This window comes from Lacerta agilis, chromosome 3, assembly GCF_009819535.1.
Source record: "Lacerta agilis isolate rLacAgi1 chromosome 3, rLacAgi1.pri, whole genome shotgun sequence".
NCBI lineage: Eukaryota > Metazoa > Chordata > Lepidosauria > Squamata > Lacertidae > Lacerta > Lacerta agilis.
The window spans coordinates 104,931,043-104,951,329 of record NC_046314.1 but is presented as its reverse complement, the minus strand read 5'-3'; the positions used below and the strand labels follow the sequence as shown (position 1 = coordinate 104,951,329).

Sequence of the window (20,287 nt, the reverse complement as noted above, 5' to 3'; positions counted from 1 at the left end):
AAAAATAGAAGCCCTAGCGGCAGTAAGATAAACTCTGTGAGTTTGGGGTTCCACAGAACTCTTCCTCAGGCAAGAATTCAGCCAGAACAGGTCTGTGGAACCTGAAAACCAGTTGCCCTGCTCCACTGACACAACTGACAAAATAAAAGGAATAATTTGGCTTCTTGTTTGACCTTCTTTTGGAGTGACCAGGTAACCTATCTTCCTTCCTTCCTTCCCTCCTTCCTTCCCTTTCTAAGGGACATTTGAATCCATGAAATTTACAGTAAAACCATGAGAGCTGGAAACATGTAATGGGTTTTTAAATCCTGGTCCTCTGGCTCTTCTGCTACATTTGTAATATTTGGCTCCCCTCCCCCCCAGCTTTGCACTGGCCACAACATCTATTTGTGACCAGACCTTTCTGCATCTGTTGCAGATGAATTGCCATTTCTTGAACAATAATTCTGAAGTTCTGACAGTGCAAATATTATTGATTTGGTTTTGTGTGTTGTTGTTGTTGTTTTAAAAAAGAAGGTTCTATAACAAATCAATGTGGGCCACCTGTAAAACATACCAAATATATAAGACTCACACAAAAATAATATGTAAACAAATAGCACCACCAATATTCTCCGACTGATACCCTTGGCTAGCAAGGAAACCCAGGGTGAATCTTAAGCTGCTCTCTAAATGCAACACACTTCTGCCCCTTTCTCAGCACACTGTGGCAGACCAGTCTACTATTTACCCATTTTGGAATTAACACCTTAATTGTCAGTTGTAAATGTGAGAACTCTTCTATTTGTGGGCTCATGCAGAAAAGAAGCAGTGCTCATTTCACATCCATACTCAACCATTTCCTCAAGTACTGACAGTTTCCTCCATCCTGAATCTTCTAGAAATACTGGCTTCATCTTTTTTTGGTAGCTTTAATGAGCTCAGGTTTTCTGCACAACTGACCCTCAATGGTGTCTCATAGGAGAGCAGGCTTAACAATGGATGAAGCAGATATTTCTGGTGTATACTCCCCAGAGCTCCTGAAAAGAACTTTAGCTCTGTTATTTCTCCACAAAGGGAAATCTAGAGCTGGTACAAAGCAAATCGCTCCTGTCTGTAGGCCCATGATTATAAGGAAATGGTTAGTGACTCACAAGATAATGTAGCCCGATTTTATGAGCCAATGTCCTAGAAAGTCTCTGGATAGGGCACAGGCACATTTTACCATTCTGCTGACATGAGAAGATACCTAAGACTCAATGTAGGAGAAAGCAGACCTTACATTTCTGAGACTCAGGGCAAAGGTGGGGAACCTTAGGACTCGCCCCAAAGCACAACCCTCACCAGCCTTGCATCACAGCCGCCACAAGTGTTTTTGCCAGGCTGAAATGTGCCCTTGAACTCTGTTAAGGCATTTCGCTTCCCTGATTGGAGGATACTGGGTGTGGGGTGTGTGTGTGTAAAGAGCCAGTGTGATGTAGTGGTTAAGAGCAGTGGACTTGTAATCTGGTGAACCGGGTTCGCGTCTCCGCTCCTCCACATGCAGCTGCTGGGTGACCTTGGGCTAGTCACAATTCTCTCTGAAGTCTCTCAGCCCCACTCACCTCACAGAGTGTTTGTTGTGGGGGAGGAAGGGAAGGAGAATGTTAGCCGCTTTGAGACTCCTTCGGGTAGTGATAAAGCAGGATATCAAATCCAAACTCCTCCTCCTCCTCCTCCTCCTCCTCCTCCTCCTCTTCTTCTTCTTCTGCTGTACAAAGGTAGAATTTGCATTGAATGCACATTGAATGAACCTCACTGCTGCCTGCCTGCTCTGTGCTGGCCGGGAAGCCATATTGTATCGCCAGCTCAGATTGCCTTGATTACCTGAGAGGCAGGTGGTTTAAGGATCAAGACCCCCCACCTCTGGCTCGCGTGAGCCAAAGGCAGAGTGACGGCTTCTTTACACTGCTCCGCTGCCTGCCGCTCAGTTGACCAAGCCCCCATAAAGCTCATGTGAGCCAGAGTGGTCTGGGTGCTTAATTCAGCTCTGTGAACTGGGCTAACCCACATACCACTCTGGCTCGTGTGCGGAGGAATGGTTGGGGGTAGGGCTGGGCAATTTCAGACATGGCAATATTTTTGTTGTTGTTCAGTTGTTCAGTCGTGTCCGACTCTTTGTGACCCCATGGACCAGAGCACGCCAGGCACGCCTATCCTTCACTGCCTCTCGCAGTTTGGCCAAACTCATGTTAGTAGCTTTGAGAACACTGTCCAACCATCTCATCCTCTGTCGTCCCCTTCTCCTTGTGCCCTCCATCTTTCCCAACATCAGGGTCTTTTCTAGGGAGTCTTCTCTTCTCATGAGGTGGCCAAAGTACTGGAGCCTCAACTTCAGGATCTGTCCTTCTAGTGAGCACTCAGGGCCGATTTCCTTAAGAATGGATAGGTTTGATCTTCTTGCAGTCCATGGGACTCTCAAGAGTCTCCTCCAGCACCATAATTCAAAAGCATCAATTCTTCGGCGATCAGCCTTCTTGATGGTCCAGCTCTCACTTCCGTACATTACTACTGGGAAAACCATAGCTTTATTTAGCTGCAGATATATCACGATGCTGAAAATGGGATATCGCCCAGTCCCATTCCCTTTTGGGACTTTAAAAAGGCAAACATTGAATCATGCCAGGAACAGACTGTCAGGCAGAGGTTGGCTTCAGTTTAATGGCCTTTGTTCAATTCATTGCTAGGTGCACTCGGTGTGGTTTGGTTAATTCCCTGACTTTGTCGCAAGTCACATCTTCCCATTCATTAATCATCAGTGGGCAGGTGTTGTCCCGACAAGAACTCAAGGCATAACCAGTGAAGGTTGTGCCTTTGTCCACATGCACTTGGGCCAGTGCACAACTCAGAGATGTGTTGCCTTGAGGCTGCATTCAGACGTGGGTTTTATCGTGTAAGCTGGTTTTAATGCTAGCGCTTCTGACCCAGTTTCTAATGTTCCAACGCAGAACACGGTGCATTACAGAACGGTGGCATTTTGGCTAGTATACCTCCACAACATGCTAAGCTTTAAACAGTGGGAAAGAACTGCCCCGGATTTTGTCGCGTGAAATTGCAACAGAGCTCCAGCGGTTTCCCAAGTGAATGGGTTTTTTTCCTCCTGGAAACAAAATGGAAATAAGCACTAAATTTCCATTAGATACCATTAGTTTTCCAAAAGTCATGGGAAAGATCTCCTTAATGCAAAAAAAAAAAAACAAGTAAGGAAACATGCTGAAGACAGAATAAAGTGCTGTCCGAATGCACTGTCTGTGTGCCGTTGTCTCCACAGGATTTGCTAATAGCATGGACCCCCCCCCCTCCCATCAGATTCTGCACAAATATACGCTCAGGGCCGGTCCTTTCATTAGGCAAAGTGAGACAACCGCTGCAGTCAACAGATGATTGGCAACAGCAATGGCAGCCTCTTAAACCCCCGGTTAGTCCTCTCCATGTTCCTACAGAGCCAGTCCTATCTGGCTCAGGTGCACTGGAGGATAATAATCCTTTTCGCAGTCTACAATTAGGATTCCACTGCAAGTTCCATATATGGAACAGGGAAGAGCACAATCTTGTTCTCTGCCTCAGGTGACAAAATGCCTTGGGCTGGCTCTACGTCCCCTTGGTCCTACGGTAGCCAAATTGTGGGGAAGTCGTAAGTCAGACTTCACCAGCAGAAGTGTTGCTGGCTGGGGCTATTGGGAGTCATAGTTCAGCAATGGCTGCTGGAGAACACCAGCTTGGCAAAGCCTGGCTTGAGTCACATCCCAAGAGTCGATAAGGGCACAATCGGCACACGCTAGTCCTGCACTGTAGCGAGGGTTGGACTGGATGGCTTTTGGGGTCCCCTCCAGCTCTCCAGTTCTAAGATTCTATATTTTGCATTTTGATGGCAGTGGCGATAGCAGGGCTTGTTCCCAAGCTCTTTAAGCCTGCAACAGATTTCAGTGCTGCAGCCAAAACTGACAGTCAGCTAAAAGGTGCGCCTCGGCCGCTCTGAAATTGCTGATTTCTAGCTTCTCTATTGATTGTGCTGAATTATTAATCCAGGGCATTGATTTTGAAAAGTGGGGCGGCAGCGGCGGCGGCAGCAGCAGCAGCAGCAGCCGCCGCCTTCCTTGGGAGGAAGCTTCTGCCAGAATTGTCGCTGCCAGCAAGCCCTTGTCTGTCACCTCTGGATTCGCTTGCTGTGCACCTGCCTTCTGCTAAATAATGAATGGGGAGATGCGACTTGTGACAAACGCAGGAAATAAATAAAAAGCACACCCGTGATGCGCACGAGAGCGCACTAATGAAGCAGCCAGGCTGTAAAACACATCTGTAAGATAAAATGGGCCCCCCTCAAGTATAAAATGCAGATTGTGAAGCAGGGTATGCACACTTGTAATCAAAGGATGGCGGGACTGGCTTTCTGTCTACCAAACACAGAGAGAGGAATTTTCTGGGTGTAGTTCTAAGGATATTTGAGGGATTCATTCTCTGCCAATTTGTATGCATTTTCATGCACATTTTCCCCTATATGTGCATTTTTGCTCCATATAAATATTTTTCTTTTGCAGCCACTTTCCCATAGCGTTAATTCATTTTGTACATTTTTCTCTCCATTTTTTTCTAGCCCCACCCCATGTTTTGTTTTTTTTTTTGCTTGAGAATTGCATGGCAGAATTCAGACTCTTGCGAATTCTGAGGACTAGCTGTGTTTTAGTTCCCTTATTATTGGGCCAGGAAGTGCAAATTAGAGAAGTTCATGGTAAAATGCAAAGTGAATAAATCCCCCAGTGCTTTTTTCCTTTAAAAAAATGTTTAGGGGTATTCTCATTTTCCTATTCATATTGAAATACTGCCCTTCAATGAGGCCAAACTTAGATTCACAAAATGTTTAGGGGTCCCCCATAAAAAAGCACTGCATCACACACACACACACACACACACCCACCTTGCTGCCATAAAATCATGATGCTGAAATACATTTCCCCCTGCTTTGGAAGTGAAAAGAAACAAGGAAGCCTAGGGATTCCCTTCTTGAGAGTAACAGAAAATCCTCACAGCCAAATACAGAGACACACATACATTTGCAGTTCTTTGGAGGATGTAAACCATCTGCCTCGTGGGTCTGATCTGAGAGTGGTCCTGTTTACCCACCCTACATCAGCTGGGGACCACCGCCGCCGCCTTGCCCCAGACCAGTTCCCAAATAAATTAACAGAGACCAGAAGTGCCTCCCCCTCACCCAGATTTATTTTATCCGTTCATTCATTTATTAAATTTGTACACCACCCTTCAACCGAAGATCTTGACTGTCCACCACATAAAAACACAACATGAAAATGAAACAAAACAACCCTCCCACCGACACATTTAAAAGGATATAGGATGTTAATCAGCAGCTCAACTCCTCAGCTGAGGTGCTGATATTCTCCTTTCCTTGCAAAGGAGCACCCTGCTGCAGGCAGGATTGGCACGCAGAGGCGCCAATCCTGCCTGGTCCATAGTGTTCCTTTGCAAGCAGCTCCTCTCAGGAAGGAGGATCAGGAGGCAGGCTTCTTCCTTCTCTTGGCAGCCAGGGCAGGTCTGGGTCTTTTCGTGGGGTCCTGCTGCCTGCCTCCAACCTGAGAGCCATGCATTGCTCTGGGCCATGACCTGCCTGCCTGCCTGCCTGCACCCGATTCTTCCAACACCCAAGTCCCTCCAAAAATGCCAGATTTGGCTCAGGGGCTCAGCTGAATCCGTTGCACAAGCCCTAATGTAGACACAAAATCTTGCAATTCAGATTTTATAGCCCTGGTGGGACTTTCTTCTCCATTACTCAGGCAATGAGCAAACCATCCATTTCAGCTCAGTTTGCTGCACTGTGAGATTTATTGGGTTGGTTATTGCATTTCATTAGATTTATAGCCCACCTGTGCCAAGGGCTCAGGGTGTGTTGCATAAATATTTACAGGGCTCACAATCTAATTTAACATTAGCGGCAGGAAGGGGGGTGAACACTGATGAGGTGACAGTTCCCTATTATTTTAGAGGATTTAGGTTTCATAAGAGCCTGGTTGGGTTCCTGGGAGACCCTCCCTGTCTTGCTGCTATGGGTTTAGCATGCCTTGTCAAAACCATATCATCCTATAATAAATAGCAAACCTAGAACTCCTGTAGCTTGGTGGTTGAGCATCTGCTGTTCATGCAGAAGGTATCAGGTTCAATATCCAGGAAGGGTTGAGAATGTCCCCTGCATGAAAAACCTGGGATGCCACTGCCAGTCAATGTAGACAGTATGGAACTTGGTGGACCAATGGTCTATCTCAGGCAGCTTCCTGCATTCTTATTCTCTGAGGGTGCATCCAAAACAAGTACTCCTACACTTTAGACTGAGGAAGGAGGAGGCTTGGAGAAACCCTAATTTTTTTTTTATATATATAATATATTTATTAAGTGTTTTAAAACAGAGAAAAAAAATACACAAATACACATATAACAACAACAACAAAAAAATTAAAATATATCTTATACCTAATATTTATCCCTCACATTGTCAGTAGACTTCCTCCTATCTCCTCTTCCCGCGTTCCTTGTCTATCATCTTTAGTAATTTCTAAACATCTTGCCACATCTTATTTACTATAAAAATTACATAATTATTTACTCTTAACTGTTTTTCTTAACTCATATTCAACTGTCTTAAAAACTTAACCTTACTCTAAATCTACAGTCTAGACGTACATTCCTGGTTATATCTAATTATCAATCATACAATAGTTTTTAAGTACAATTTAAATTTCTTCCAATCTTCTTCCACCGCGTCGTCCCTCTGGTCACAAAGTTTCCCGGTCATCTCAGCGAGCTCCATATAGTACATCATTTTCACCTGCCATTCTTCAATCGTTGGTAATTCTTCTGTCTTCCAGTTTTTAGCTATCAAAATTCTGGCTGCTGTTGTGGCATACATAAATAAAGTTCTATCACATTTAGGGATTTATTGGCCTAGGATGCCCAGTAAAAAGGCTTCTGGTTTCTTTTTAAATGTGTTTTTCAACACTTTTTTCATTTCATTATAAATCTTTTCCCAGAGGTCTTTTACCTTTGGGCACAACCACCACATATGGAAGAAAGTTCCTTCTGCTTGTTTACATTTCCAGCACTTGTTACTTTGTCCATGAGAAAACCCTAAGATTTAGAGGAGGAGCTTGTAGGAGGCAACAGCAAAAAAAGGTGTGGACCACTAAACAGAATGATGAAGACCGAACCTATTCAGTGGGCATGGAATTCTGGCTGGCTGATGGAGGAAGAACTGGAGAATTGGTTTGTGGAGGAAAAGATGAGAGAAAACTGTCTATGTATTAGGAGAAGTAGGCTCAAAAATGTGCACACATTTTGATGCATTTGTCTTTTCTTTAAAAAAAATAGATACAAAGTGATTCAGAAAGGAATTTAAGATGGGGGGAATGGGAAACAGAAACCGAGAGTTTCTCCTGTCCTTAAAAACCACACGTATGAACTCTCTTGTGCCGTTTTTAGTGTCAGATTTAGAACGGAGAAAATAAAGTACTTATCCACACAGTGCATAGTAAAACTATGGAACCCGCTTCTCCAGGAGGTTGTGATCGCCACCAATTTGGATGGCTTTAAAAGAGGATTAGACCAAATCACGGAGGAGAAGTCGTATCTATGGTTGGATATGCTCTTCCTCCCTAGCTGGAGGCAGTAATCCTTCTTAAAAACCAGTTGCTGGAAACCAGAGGAGGGGAGAGGGCTCTTGTGCTCATGTTCTGTTCCCTGGTTTCCCACGAGCATCTGGTTGGCCACTGTGAAAACAGGATGCTGGACTAGATGGCCCATTGGCCTCATCCAGGGGGCTATTCATAGGTTCTTATCTGTATTCTAAATGTAGTGGGTACCAGCTACTCCTCCGGTGTCATTTAAATTCTCTTTTAAAAATAAAAAAAATAAACCCAAATGCTGCACTACAGATGGCTGCAAATGAAACTCGTTAATATATCACAGGGCAGAGGTGATATGAATCGTGGCTGTCACATTCATGGCACTTTTCACGCTTGAAATCATTCCCTCCACTGAAATGCACGTTACAGCTTCCTCCTAAGTTTGCATGGGGCTTAATGGTTTATATAAGATCTGTCTGCCGATATCCCTTCCCTGGCATACTGTATCATTGGTTTTTAAATGCAAACGTTCATTGGGGAAAGCAGGGCTTGGGTGCTTTGGAAAGAAAATTTGGGTTTGATGTGCAAAGAGAAATATCTCTCCCACAAGAAGCGTCTTGCATAGGATGAGTTTCCATGACAGTGTTTGATGCGGGAGAGTCAACCCAAAGAGATTCCACTATCTCAGTGTTTTTCAACCTTTTTTGGGCAAAGGCACACTTGTTTCATGAAAAAAATCACGAGGCACACCACCATTAGAAAATGTTAAAAAAATTAACTCTGTGCCTATATTGACTATATATAAAGTAATTCTCTTGAATTTTTCAATTTTTCCCACGGCACACCAGGCAACATCTCGCGGCACACTAGTGTGCCGCGGAACAGTGGTTGAAAAACACTGCACTATCTGACCCCTAGATTCTTGTAGTCAAACGTTCTCATAAAAGACCTCCCATCCCACATCTCAGTGTCATAGTTGCAAGTTACAACTCTTTCCCAGTGTTCCTCTGGACCAAACTAGCATTTACATGCAAGTCCACATAACAATCAGTACTCCAACTGTTTTTTTTTTTGGGGGGGGGCAGCTGGGAGGGAAGATGCAAGTGTGTTCGACAATGCTATTTTCATAGAAATAGAGGTGCTGGAACTCACCATGAACACCTCCCTGGTTCTCTTAGAATGGCAATAGCGCCATTGAGTTCTGGCTGAAATGGCATGTTCTGGCTGGAAAAAAAGCCCTTTCCCCAATCCAAAGAAAACTGGCCACGATGAAAGTAATGAGATTTAAGTTAGTCATGACTAACTCATCCTAAAAGCCAAAATGGAGAGTGAAAGTCCATAGCTCATTTGTAGACTACACACTGTTCCTGCTATCCATTCATTTGTTATACAAAAATTCACCTATCCAAACGCAGGGAATTAGTACCCAAACCTTGCTGTACACACTGCAAATTCAGATATCCAAACAGCCCGACCTGTGTGTAGTTCTGTAAACAAACAAGCAGCCTTTTTTTTTAAAAAAAAAAAAACCTTTACTTTTTGTGTTTCGCTGGTCCAAGACAGACATTCAGACATTTCACCAGAAACCATGTTAGGAGGAAGGAAGGGAGTGAGAGAGTTGGGACAAATAAGAGAGCTTTCCCCCCCCCTTCCTTGTTTTGTTTTTGCAAAGTTTCACAGGGGTTTCCCGGTTGTTGTTTTTTTGTCATTTGGGGGTCAAAATCCTGTAGTCGGGAACACATTAGAAATTTGCACGTAGGACTGGAAACAGTTGACTCGTTATGTGAACACTCGCTTAACAAACTGTTTCCTGAGAATGCATTGTGTTCAGATAGCAAGACCTGTGTGTATCTGCTTTTCATGCTGAAGGACCCAGGCTCCGTCCACAGCATCACCCAAACCGGACTGGGCAAGACTCCTGTCTGAAATCCCTGAGAGCTGTTGCCAGTTGGTGTCGACCATTTTGAACTAGATGGTCTGATTTAGTATAAGACAGCTTCCTATGTTATAATCATCATCATCATCATCATCATCATCATCATCATCATCATCTGTGTTCCTGAAATTGTAGAGAGAATTTATGAGAAATTTTATAAAAATAATAAACTAAGGGAAATGTCAGAATGCTGTCAGCGGCTCCCGGCTGGTTGCCCAGGAAAGTATAAAAACAAGGGAAAGTTTCTTACAGCTCTTTTTTATTTCAATCTTTACAGAGAGAGGGTATAAAACCCAGCCTCTTGGATAATGGCGTTGTCCCAAAAGAATCTCCACACACACACCCCATCTCTCCCACTTCCTCCTCTCCTCTATGGGTGCTGCTATGTGCCCTCTGTCTTTGAGCTCTTTGCTCTCCTACTTTTAAGGTTCTGGAAGATGGAGGGTCTGGAATGCTTTCTGATGACAACGTGTCAGCCAAGCGTTGCTCTGGTTCTCCCATGATTTCCCCCTCATCTGCCTCTGAGCTGTGACCTCCTTCAAACCACTGTTGTAAATCTATATTGTCTTCTTCCTCCTCCTCCCTGGAAGGGTCAGGATGGGGAGGCTGTCTCCATCATTCCTCCTCTGCCCAGTCCCTGACAGGAAAAGACAACTTCACATATTTCTGCAGCAGGGCCAGCCCTATCATTAGGTAAGGCAACACGGCCACTTTAGGCAGCAGATGCTAGGGGGTAAACGACACTTCTGTTGGAAGACAGGGGATGCAGCCACCTTGCAAAAACTAAGCAGGCCTTGGTCTGGCCAGTGCCTGGAGGTAGGATCACATGATACTCATAAGCAGAGCCTCCTTGAGTTCCATTGGGGGGAGGGGAGTAAATAGAAAATCAAGATTAATCCACTTAAATGTTGCTTTGAGGCAGGGTGCAGACAAGTGAGAGGTTTGTAATGACTGCAATCTGCAAAGAAGATTAAAAACAAATGCAGAACACTCAGCTCACCTTTATATATATAAAAAAATTGAGTAGATTTTGTTTGACGTAACGTGTGCCTAGGAGCTGCATGGCAGTGTGTGTGTACACTTAAAAGGCAGAAATCCTGCAAGCTGCACATTTGGCAACGAAGAGGTGCATGTGTGTGTGGGGGGGGGCAGAATTCAGACCTTCCATACCTTCTCCCCAAGTCCACACTTCACCTTTGTGGACCATACGACTTCAGACAGGTGTAAGGGTTGCATTTTTAAATGTTCCCCTCCTTTAAAGGGGGAGGGAAATCCCCACACATGATAAACTAGTGCCTTTTTATTTTTTTAAAAAATGCTTTTCTTCCTGATTTATATAGGAAAAGCTAAGGTAAAGGACCCCTGGACTGTTAAGTCCAGTCAAATGCAGAGATGGTGAGAGGGAAGGGGGCGTTTCCCCTCAAGAAGATCACCAATTATAATCTTAACTAACATAGAATGGGGGGGGGGAGGACACTGCCTAATGATTTTGCTGATGATAAAGCTTCCCTCTAAAACAAAGGAGAGAAGGCAGGAGCACTAGCCGGTGGATATTGATTTAGTGATTGGGTGAACAAGGAACTGAAACTATGTCCAGATAAGCCATTCCTCCCAAGAGAGGTCTTTGCTTTCTGGCTGCTCCCAGGTTGAAAGCCCACCACAAAGAAGTGTGCATGCACACGAATCTGAAGAAGTGTGCATGCACACGAAAGCTCATACCAGGAACAAACTCAGTTGGTCTCTAAGGTGCTACTAGAAAGAATTTTCGATTTTGTTTTGACTATGGCAGACCAACACGGCTACCCACCTGTAACTGGAACTATAAAGGTAAAGGTAAAGGACCTCTGACCATTAGGTCCAGTCGCAGACGACTCTGGGGTTGCGGCGCTCATCTCGCTTTACTGGCCAAGGGAGCTGGCGTACAGCTTCCGGTTCATGTGGCCAGCATGACTAAGCCGCTTCTGGCGAACCAGAGCAGTGCACGGAAACGCCGTTTACTTTCCCGCCAGAGTGGTACCTATTTATCTACTTGCACTTTGACGTGCTTTTGAACTGATAGGTTGGCAGGAGCTGGGACCGAGCAGCGGGAGCTCACCACTGACCTTCTGATCGGCAAGCCCTAGGCTCAGTGGTTTAACCCACAGCACCACCCGCGTACCAAATAAATACCTTGTTGCAAATGCAGTACTTCTTTTTATTTTTATAAGAATCTTGTCTTGTGGATAATTTTCTAGCTTCTCCCTCTGCTTGGTTTATGCAAAATCATGAATATGAACCAAGCAAGTCTTTCTATATATTGGTGTGATTTTGGAGGGTTTTTTTTTTTTTTGTAGCGGGAGAAAAAGTCGTTTTGCTAATTTCAATTCTCAAACACCGCAGGAGTCTGCGATTCCAATTTTCTTTTCACAGTCTTAATGAAGACTGGACATTGGCAATAGTCACGTGTGTCCCCCCCACCCCACCCCCTTTAGCTTGAATTTGTTTAAAAAAAAAAAAAACCATGTTGACGGGCTGCCAAGAATTATAATAACTCTGTAATGAGCACAGGAGAACTGTAGCCAATTGTGATTGTTCCAGACAAGTTATTTCATAGCAGCAATAACAAAAGGAATATAAAAATCAATCCCCTCTACTGTGGTATATGATACAATTCAGGAAGGTGTTAAAAGGAGGGGGTATCTCTTAATGAAGGCAAGCACAATATATACCCACCCTATGGATCATTTCAAAAGGGGCCAGTGGAAGACAGGATGACTAGTTGACTCCTGACAATGGGATGAAAAATACTGTTTTATATCCTCTCCTTTCTCTCTGCCAAGCCATCCATGCTGCCATAAAGGCAGCTTCAATATTTTCAGGTGGTTCTCTCTGTCTTAAGAATTTCCAGCCTCTCTACTTTATGGCCTTCAATCTAGAGAACCCAAGTGGTTCTCAGCACTTCATCGGCTGTTTCCTGGGCAATGAAATAGGCTCCTAGCATTGTTTGAGTTGCTTTCCAGCATGCAGGAGTACAGTAATGGAGTGCAGTGTGTTTTCTGGAGTAGTAAAGAGATGTTCACAGACACAGTTCAATATCTGTTGGGCTGCTGCGGGGAAGCTTGGCTGGCAATAAGTATTTTGAGTGCAGGAAGTGCACTTTTCATGGCCTGTGTCTGCAGCATTTAAAAAAAAAACAATTTAAATGTCAGAAAGCTTCCCTCCTCCAAGGAAACCAAGGAACTGCCGGAAACATTTTTTGCAGGTATTTATTGGCGTTCTTGCTAAAGCATAAATCCTAATACTCCTCAGGCAAAATGGTGAGAGTGAAACCACATGCAAAAAGAAATTCAGATCTGTAAAACGAATCTGAGCACCCTATGAGCTGGTTTAACCACAAGCTTGGTTCACACATCCTTGACGACTTGATGGCTACACTGTGTGTGTGTGTGTGTGTGTGTGTGTGTGTGTGTGTGTGTGTGTGTGTTTTAAGGTCGTACACAGCCTCCCCACATCCACCCTGTAGCCTCAATCTATGGCCCCCCAGATCAGGTTAATTTGACCTGTGCCACCCTGTGAATCACCTGCCCCATCCCAGATCTGTTCCCAAAGCAATATAGGGGAGCTGGGTTCAGAGTTTCAAAGCATTTTTTTTAATAAAAAACAATCTTCTTTTGCCATGCAGTTAAAATAGAGTTTAAAAATACACTTTGTGGGTGGGTGCCCAGCACTGCAGAGAATGGGATGTTTCAGTTAACAAGCTAGTAAATATAGGAATACATTCGTGTTTGGTGGTGTTTCAGGGGGCAGGAAGGAGGGGAGGCCTGGCAGGAAAGATTGGCCGCCAACTCACCCCGCAGCCACCTAGTAGATTCTTCCTTTTTGCAGTTCCTTTTACTGGGCATCTCAACCCAACCTGTAGTGATCTGGGTCTGTCTCACCCGAAGTCAACCAAAGTTCAGATTCCTCCAAATAGGCCCGATTTGGCTCTAGATTTGGGCCCTGGCCAAATCTAGTGCACAGCCCTGGTGTATATCTGAAGCGCCGATCGAGCCATCAACCTGATTTGTGATTGTTCAAAGGTTTGCACAGAGCCTGCATGAAGTCTTCATCGAGCACTTGTTCTCGTGGTTATTATCCTGCAGTTGTGGTTTGCCATCACTTTTGGTTGATCTGGTTGTCAATAGCGCTCTCGCCACTTGCCATTCATAGAACTATCATTCAGGAATACTACCGGTGACAGAGGAGGTAGGACGTAGGTTTGGCAAGGGAATGGTTTCCCTCAGAAGGTGGACTCTCTCTTCTTGGAGGTTTTTAAGCTAGGTTGGATGTCCATCCATCGTGGATGTTTTAGTTGAAATTCCTACATTGCAGGGGGTTAGACTAGATGACCCTTGGGATCCCTTCCAACTCTCCAATTCTATGATTCTCTGATTGTGTGCCAATGCGCCAGAGCCACAAAGTTCCCAGAAGAACAACAAAACACACTGACACTGAATATTTTGGTTTATGGGTTCAAATAAGCCACAACTTTCTTGGTTACAGATGTGAGCGGTTTGGCTTAGGCATTGGGGTGAAGCCTGGCTATATATTGACTGCTGCCCGTCTTCAGGGAGTCCACTGAAGGGTAAACCACCGATAGGGGGTGCCCTATGACTTACATCAAATAGGGGCACCCCGAAGGGTCCCCGTAGGAGCTGTGGCATGGCCCTAGCCCACGCCCAGGCTTCGGACAGTGGGTCACAGCCCAGACCCCTTTAACAGGATACCCTTACTGAGGAGGAGCGGGCGAAGGCAACAACCACCCCTCCAACCAAACAAAGGCTTACCCAATGTGCCGGCTGGCCGCAGCAGGATTAAATTGCCCATGGGACGCCCACTCTGCCAGCTGATTGGCTGGCGCTGTCCAACGGCACTGCTGACACGGTTGGCTGTGACATAGGGGGGAGTCGACATGCCTCCTCCCCCTTTTCCAGGAAACCATTGAGTCCCGGCTGCCTGGCTGCAATGCTACCCCCCCAGATAAAAGGTGAGGGGGACCTCTATGATCATGGCTACTGGCCATTGGTAGTGTCACCCTCCATAAGAGGTAGACATAGAGGCGGTCATGTGGCAAAAGCAGCCCCTGGAACCACTGTCAAATGCAGCCGGTACCGTTATAATATCAGTGAATATAGTTTGTGAAAAGGCAATTAATGAAACGAAACATCACAATTTTTTTGCCTCAGCCCCCCCAGCCCCCACACAGCTCAAATTAACAAACAGCTACTCTGTGGACGCCAGGAAAACTTGCAATTAATTAAGTGGTTCTGTCTGGTTTAGACAGATGGAGTGAGATAATTGTGAGAAGATGCTTAAAATGAAATAATGCTAGCGGGTTTAATAATGGGACTGGGGTGGGCGAACTACTTGGGCTCAAAATAAGATTGTTCAGTTTCATGCCTGAGACCTCAGTAGTCAAAGCAACATTTCCCTGCAAAAGGAAGCTGGGAGGTGTCATTTAGCTAGGGAGGAGCTGGGCTGCTAGTTCCATTCACATTTCAGCTCAGTCATAAGTACGTTAAGAAGAGCCCTGCTAGAACAGACCTGTGGCCCATCTAGTCCAGTATCCTGTTCTCACATGCCTGTGGGAAACCTTTTTATGTTAAATACATTCTGTTTACACACTTTAAAACTCAGGCTCTATATGTCCCTTTTATGTAAATTACATTTTTGGTGCATACCTTTTGCACGCTGAAATTGTATTGCGAAGGCCAAAGAGCCTACCGTAATACAGCTGGGGGTTGTTTTTGTATCCACAAGCAAATTTGGGAGCATTGGATTGGGTCAGTCCACTGCGAAAAGGAGGACTAGATCAACACACACACACACCCCCAATCTCTAATTCTAGCAGATCTTAATAGCAAATTCGATGGACAGCATTTGCCTAATTTGCTTGCATTCAGCATGTTCCGTTCTTTCTTGGGCAGAAATTAATTTCCAAAATGACATTCAGCTTGAAAAGTCTCCCTCACTTTCACCCGCTATAGATATGCTCAAGAGCCTCTATTCGGTTACACTGAATTGTCTCTTGTAAAACACATCCGGCTCAGATGAATTTTCACGTAACACCGTGAATACAATGGGAGGAAGAGATAGGGGGATGGTGCCTATTGTTATTTCTAAGTGCTTAGAGATGGACTCTGAGTACAAGCTTAGGAAGAACCTGAAACAAAGCATATGCTCCGTGGAGAGGGGGCAGGATCCACTTCTGCAGATAAAAGAAGACATCAGTTTCCATTCTGATCCGTGCTTCCATTCTGCTGCTGTTTGGCTCCCAGCTGTTGCTTTCCTCATTGTCCACTGTGGCACAATTTAGCATTACTGATATTATATTTATTTATTTATTTATTTATTTATTTATACATACATACATACATACATACATACATACATACATACATACATACCCCACCCATCTGGCTGGGTTTCCCCAGCCACTCTGGGTGGCTTCCAACAAAACATTAAAATACAGTAATCCGTGAAACATTAAAAGCTTCCCTAAACAGGGCTGCCTTCAGATGTCTTCTAAAAATCTGATAGTTGTTCTCTTTGACATCTGGTGGGAGGGCGTTCTACAGAGTGGGTGCCACTAGCAAGAAGGCCCTCTGCCTGGTTCCCTGTAACTTGGCTTCCCGCAGTGAGGAAACCACCAGAAGGCCCTCGGTGCTGGACCTCAGTGTCCGGTCAGAACGATGGGGGTGAAAAAGCTCCTTCAGGTATACTGGACTGAGGCCATTTAGGGCTTTAAAGGTCAGCACCGACACTTTGAATTGTGCTCAGAAACATACTGGGAGCCAATGTAGGTCTTTCAAGACTGGTGTTATGTGGTCTCTGCGGCCGCACCCAGTCACCAGTCTAGCTGCCGCATTTTGGATTAGTTGTAGTTTCCGGGTCACCTTCAAAGGTAACCCCCAACTAGAGCGTGTTGCAGTAGTCCAAGCGAGAGATAACCAGAGCACGCACCACTCTGGCAAGACAGTCCGCAGGCAGGTAGGGTCTCAGCCTGTGTACCAGATGGAGCTGGTGGACAGCTGCCCTGGACACAGAATTGACCTGCGCCTCCATGGACAGCTGCGAGTCCAAAATGACTCCCAGGTTGCGCACCTGGTCCTTCAGGGGCACAGTTACCCCATTCAGGACCAAGGAGTCTCCCACACCTGCCTGCCTCTTGTTAATTACATAATGGCTATGCTATTCTACACCATTCCTTTCAATGCAGATGGTGAATTGTTGCTTCTTTCAAATAAAGTATTATCTTCCCTCACTGGCATCTCTCCCAAGCAGGCACACAGGACCCTCAGTTTTTGTGTCTGGCAGCAACAGAGGTCTCTAAAACAAAACAAAACAAAACAAAACAAAACAAAACAAAACAAAACAAAACAAAACAAAACAGGGTTTTCTTGAATGTGTGAGAGTCCTCTTTCTTTGTCTTTATGGTGCCAGCACATCTGCACAAGGGAAACGAGTGTGTCAAAAGATAGATGAGAGGAGGAGGGAGGAGGAATGGTTTAAGAGACTATGTTCATAGTAAATGACAGAATTACAAGGAAGGCAGTAAAAATGTGGAAATGGAGAATATAATGATCAGAACAGTGGGTGGAAAGAGGAAAACTCCAGAACAAGAAACACAGGTCTGGAAGTGATAAAGAAAACAATAGACGGGAAGCAAAATAATATTACTTGGGTAGATGCAGTATCAACAAGGATAAGGATGTGAATTTAAGTTTGTTTGTTTTTTAAGAGCCAGATTCCTTGGCAAATAAATTATGGGTAATTTTAAGCAGAACAGCAACCCCATGGCTTGTGTACATGTCTCTGTGAATATCCTCCTAGCTGAATGTTGGGCAGCTGTTTTTCCTAGCCCTCAGTTCCAGGCATCCTTGCACTCCTCTTGCCAGTATTTCTAATTGATTGGTTATTCTTCCCATCAGTTTTGTTGTAGTTGTTGTTTTCCAGAAGGGACCAACTTCTTACTAAACCTTAAAAGCAATTTGGGCCTAAATCTCGCCAATAGTCAGTGCAGGCTAGCATTTGCAGGAATTCTCTAGACTTGCTGGATCAGGCCAGAGTTAGTCCCGCATCCTGTTCTCGCAGTAGCCAGCCAGATGCCCGTGGGAAACCCAAAAGCAGAACCTGAGTGTTAATATCTACAAAGGATGGGCAGCATTTTCACTCTTAGGTAAATACCGAAAGCACCACGTTTATGAGCTCGGCTCCTTGTTTTTACGATATGCTCCTTGCTGCTCGGTGGGCCTTTTATTTCTTTCGGTAGCTCTTATTTCACCCCATAAAAACAATAGATGTTCCCATTCTCTCCCATTTGAGAAAAGCAACCTGGGGTCGTAATAGGTGAGTAAAAATTCTAAGAGGCAGAATGCTAGCAAGAGGTGCCATAGTCAATATTATAGCAGGCAGCAGAGCACAAAGCAGATATCCTAAATACAGTGGTGCCTCGCAAGACGAAATTAATTCATTCCGCGAGTCGTTTCGTATTGCGAAAAATTCATCTTGTGAAGCACGACCATAGGAATGCATAGGAATGCATAGGAATTTAATTCCCATATGAATGCATTGAAATTTTCGTCTTGCGAAGCACGACCATAGAAAAATTCGTCTTGCGAGTCACCCTTTCGTTAGCGAATGCCTTTCATCTAGCGAGTTTTTCGTTGTGCGAGGCATTCGTCTTGCGAGGTACCACTGTAATATATTGTAACTTAAAATGCCAGGTGCAGGCTTCCACCTGAACATGCAATTGCTGGAAGTAAGTAGGGGGGGGCAGTGGCACACAGGCAAGCCCTGCTCACATCCTTGTGCGTTGACCCTCTTTCCAGTTCCTGACATCCCCTGCAGGAGCCTTCCACCACTCACGTTGGCTTGAATGTGAGTAGACTCTTCTGCACATCGGTGGGTAGCCTCCCCCATCTGATGCCCTCCAGATGTTCTGGGCTACATCTCCCATCAGCCCCAGCCAGCACAGCTGCATCGGCAGTGGCTGACAGGAGCTGCAGTCTGAAGCATCCATGGGGGGGGGGGGAAGCGATACAGAGAGGGGGCACGGAAATTCAACTGAAATTGGCCGGAAGCTAAAATTAAACAGTGACATTGGACATTGGTCCAAGAAATAGTTTTGGTTTGGCTAATAAAATTTCTCAGGGGATTTTCGCACTTCTTAAAAAGACATTTAAGCCAAATTTGGCATGTTTAGCTCACCTTAAATATCTGTTCTGAGGAAAGGCATGAGCGTTCCAATAGATTTAGTGGAGGCTTAACCGAAAACCCAAACATCTAGGATCAACTTCGTGGCCATAAGAACATGTAGAAAGGGCTGTCTTGTAGTCCGATTCATGCTGGTAAGTCATGATGGTAGATCTGAGTATTTTAACTTTCTGTGAGTTGTTGCAGCCGATCATTCCTGCTATTTTCTTTCTGACAACAAATGGGTTACTTAAAGGCATGGAACCAAAAAAGTATTTGAGCTGTTTGTCAAAATCCTAAGTATCAGAGGTTATGGTTTTGAGAACAATGGCTGCCGCCCTGTACCCACTTACCTGAGAGCAAACCGCATTGAACTCAAAGAGTCTTGCTACTTGAGTAGATAGACATGTCTGAATAAAAAGAAAAGCAAATCTTCTCTGATGAAGGGCATGGCTGAAGTTTGCTTCAACGACTGGACACAGTGACAAAGTCTATGTGATCCCTTCAGTCCCTAGAGTTCTGGCAAACTGTAGGATAGAGTCATAGATTTGTAGAGCTGGAAGGGACCACAATGGTCAACCCTCTGCAATGCAGATGACCTCAGCCCCTTCTATCCTTCCAAGGAGACAACATTTGCTCCCCCATCCCAATCTGTTAAATGTAGTTCTGGTAATACACAGCCGTAAAGTATAATTTACGAGTTCCTGCTTTACCCTGTATAAATGTTTCTTTCATCATCTACCTACAGCGAGCCCCACCAAGCCTGGGAGAGGAGGATACCCAAGTACAGACGAAGTGGTCCGGGAATCCAGCAGCACAACCGGCATGGTGGTTGGGATTGTGGCGGCAGCTGCTCTGTGTATCCTCATCCTTCTCTATGCCATGTACAAGTACAGGAACCGGGATGAGGGCTCCTATCATGTCGACGAGAGTCGAAACTACATCAGTAACTCAGCACAGTCCAACGGGGCTGTGATTAAGGAGAAGCAGCCCAACAGCTCAAAGAGCTCCAACAAAAATAAGAAAAACAAGGATAAGGAGTACTACGTCTGATCCCGACGGCTTGAGGAGAAAGAACAATTGTATAGGAATAGTCTTCATTTTATCTGAGACGTAAAAGAACGAAAACTTATTTACTTTACTTTTTATGAAGCACATACAAAGTTTAAAAAAAATAAACGGGAAAAAAGAACACAGGGAATGCAATCAGAAAGGAAAGACTTTTTTAAAAAAACAAAATTAAAAAGAACCAAGGGAAGGAAACAAAATGAAATAAGCATTTCATAACTCTTGTTTCGCTGAAGCAGGAGCCAATAAATCCCCTTCTTACATTCACAGTGTTTTCATTTACTCTGCCGTCTTTTCGTTGCTGGAATGTTGCTGAAGATGATGTTGGTACCACCGCACACTCATAAGGCAAGGAGTATTACTGCAAAAACATCACCCAGCACACCACAAAATATAATGAACTGAAACAAAAAACAAAAAAAGA

At 44.7% G+C, this 20,287-nt stretch overlaps 1 protein-coding gene across 1 annotated transcript in view; it reads left to right on the top strand.

Moving 5' to 3' along the window:
• Nucleotides 1–20,021, top strand: part of NRXN1 (neurexin 1) — a 933,637-nt gene extending 913,616 nt beyond the window's left edge. The window contains 1 exon segment of the mRNA XM_033145071.1: nt 19,544–20,021. Within this exon segment, the coding sequence (XP_033000962.1) occupies nt 19,544–19,848 (305 nt within the window). The 3' untranslated portion in view covers nt 19,849–20,021.
• The last annotated feature ends 266 nt before the right edge of the window (nt 20,022–20,287 follow it).